The sequence below is a fragment of the Penaeus japonicus genome, unplaced genomic scaffold (assembly GCF_977035675.1).
Source record: "Penaeus japonicus unplaced genomic scaffold, GWHDUDI00000001_assembly GWHDUDI00000025, whole genome shotgun sequence".
NCBI classification, from domain to species: domain Eukaryota; kingdom Metazoa; phylum Arthropoda; class Malacostraca; order Decapoda; family Penaeidae; genus Penaeus; species Penaeus japonicus.
The window spans coordinates 26582736-26585235 of record NW_028234427.1 but is presented as its reverse complement, the minus strand read 5'-3'; the positions used below and the strand labels follow the sequence as shown (position 1 = coordinate 26585235).

Here is a 2500-nt window from a genome sequence, read left to right as displayed (position 1 = left end):
AAACCCTAAATAAATGAAGAAAAGTTATCGCCATGTTATTCTTAATTCATAAAAAAACATGTCACACACCATAAAAAGGTACCATTACTCATAGACAAGTAGAAAATAAGAAAATCCAAACTCTCCGTCACATGAATCAGCTGATCGCCCACCGGAGCAGACGACACCTTCTTCAATCAAACCTAATTTTTACTAATTTCCGACCCTCTTCTCCATTTTATGACCCTTCAACTTAATCCCACATCCTTTATTGCTTTCGTCTTACGTTTGCCATAGAACCTGGCGGGATCGTAGGGCCCATGGACCTTGGGGTTGTATTCGGCTGGGTAGTCTCCAAAGGCCATGTTGACTCGACGGCGACCGGATAGGAAGTGCTCTAGTGCATATCCCTCCGCCAACCAGTCTTAGCCGGCACTCGCTCCCTCCCGCGTATTGACCAATCAGAACTTGTAGTTGGGATGACGTGCATGTTAAAGTGTGTTTTGATTGGTGGATCTACCATTGCTTTTTGATGACCTTCGAGTTCTATAGTGCCTTGTTGGGTATTTCTGAGATCTTTAGAAAATTGAGTGTTTGCATTTGATTTTTCGTCCCTAGTTTTTTTAGTCGATAATAATCGTATGTACAATAATTGATCAAAGGAATCATAAGTGCTTACTTAAAGGAATAAATGAACGTCTACGGGATCTACTTGATATCTGCGAACCATAGTATGAAAAGCCCCGAGGACAAAATTACACATAAATTTCCACGTTTTGTCCACTTTGACTGACTATTGCATGTTAAACATATAGCAAATCATTAGAAATATTTAAAACGACGGAAATCTATCAATAAAACAGGTACATTGCAATCTACAGCCAAAATCTCTATTCCCGAATGCGCAAAAGTTCCGTTACGAAATTTGCATATTAACATCGGCGACGAGCGGCGTTAGCGCACGTTCTGTTCCAACATCACCGAGAATCACAAATTTACGCCCCGGAAAAAACATTACTCTTCCGCAAGGAGGCCAGAGAGGGAGAAATAAGCTTCGAAAGCCGCGCGAGCGTTCCGTTCCGCGTTCCTCGTGCAACAAAATCGCATCGAACGCGCATCGAGGGGGAGCATTGGTGGCTGCTTTGTTTTTCGCGGAATATCCTAAAATGCCCATCGCTGCCCTTGATTCTCGCTAAATCCACAAGCCGAGCCGAAAGCGTTGTCGAGGTAAGTGCCTGGCGCGGCGCGGGCCCCGCTGCATGCTCGGGAGCGAGGCGAAACGGCAGAAAATGGAGTTGTTATGCGGGGTGGCTTGGGGGTGAGCTGGGGTTGCGGGCGCCCTTTGGGGAGGGACGAGGTGGGGGTTTTTGTTTTGTCGCGGGAGAGCCACGGAGGCAGATCCACTTCTTGGGGACTTCTTGGCCTTGCCCTCCAGCCTCCCCTCCTGCGCCGCCGACCTTGATCCGAGGCCGCCCTCGTCCTCCTGCCGAAGGCGCGGGAGGCGGCGGCACAGAGAGAGGCGGTAGGGGAGGCGGCGGAGGTGGAGCTGCAGGAGGAGGAGGAGGAGGAGGACGTGGACGATGTGCGCGAGGGATCGGCACACACACACACACACACACACACACGCATATATATATATAATGCAGGGACAGAGTACCCTCTGTTTCTCTCCTCCTCCTCCTACTCCTCCTCCTCCTGCTCCTTCCCCACCTCCTCCTTTTCCTGCTTCTCCATCTCCTTCTCCTCCTCCTCCTCCTGCTCCTCCTTGAACATTTCTCCTCCAACTCTATGTACTCTCCTGCCACACACTCACATACACACAGCCTCCTTGTCTCTTCCTTGCCCCCCCAGCTTAGGGAGGAGCAACATTGAATAAAAGTGCCATGCCAGCCTCAGTCATGTAGGTCTATATATGAGGGCCTGCTCAGAGTTTTTATTTTTCATTTGTTCCCTAAAAGGTGGAGTAGTAGGAGGAGTTAAATGAACCCCCTCAAGAATGGGGCTTTAGGATGGGGCTCCCGCTGTGGGTTGGGAATTGAAAGCGTTAGAGAGAAGGAGTCAAGGGAGGAGCTGTGAATGGAACAAGGAAGGCTAGGTAGATTGGTTTACATGACACACATACATACACAATATCTTGAGCAAGGGAGATAGAGATAGGAAAAGAGAGAGAGAAGGAGGGAGGGAGAGAGAGGTAGATGCTGTAAGGGTGCCAGATGCTGTCAGCACAGATGCCATGTGGTGGGAAGATTCCACCCCTGGCCAGTTGTTGGGAAGCTCACGGACTGAAAGGACAACCTGCCTGCTGTGTCTCCCAGGGCATGCCAGTTGCCATAGTCTGAGAGAAGTCGCAGCGAGAGAGAGTGGGGTCGTCGCCCGCCACCGTCAGCGAGCATGGCTGGACGGACGATCCTCAGATCCAGGTCAGGCGATGAGGGCAGTCTTGGGTTCCTGACGTAGAAGAGGGGGGAAGGGAAAGGGGAGGATAGTGGAGGCTTTGCCCCTAGGAGGAAGGTGCTGAGGT

The 2500-nt window shown here is 50.3% G+C and overlaps 2 protein-coding genes across 8 annotated transcripts in view; one reads left to right on the top strand and one right to left on the bottom strand.

Moving 5' to 3' along the window:
• ATPsynF (ATP synthase, subunit F) overlaps positions 1-362 on the bottom strand; it is an 8195-nt gene extending 7833 nt beyond the window's left edge. The window contains exon 1 of the mRNA XM_043000266.2: positions 266-362. Within this exon, the coding sequence (XP_042856200.1) occupies positions 266-344 (79 nt within the window). The 5' untranslated portion in view covers positions 345-362. The remainder of the gene's footprint in view (positions 1-265) is intronic.
• Positions 363-899: 537 nt separating this feature from the next.
• Positions 900-2500, top strand: part of LOC122242854 (uncharacterized) — a 33670-nt gene continuing 32069 nt past the window's right edge. For 4 of the 7 annotated variants that reach the window (XM_043000262.2, XM_043000258.2, XM_086551494.1 and 1 more), the window contains exon 1: positions 900-1206. Coding sequence is in view for 1 of the 7 variants with exons in the window: in XM_043000263.2 (XP_042856197.1) it covers positions 2213-2399 (187 nt within the window). In the remaining 6 variants the exon portion in view is untranslated. Of the gene's footprint in view, positions 1207-1275; positions 2400-2500 lie in introns of those variants that run through there. The other 3 variants (XM_043000263.2, XM_043000261.2, XM_043000260.2) reach the window with 3 other exon arrangements.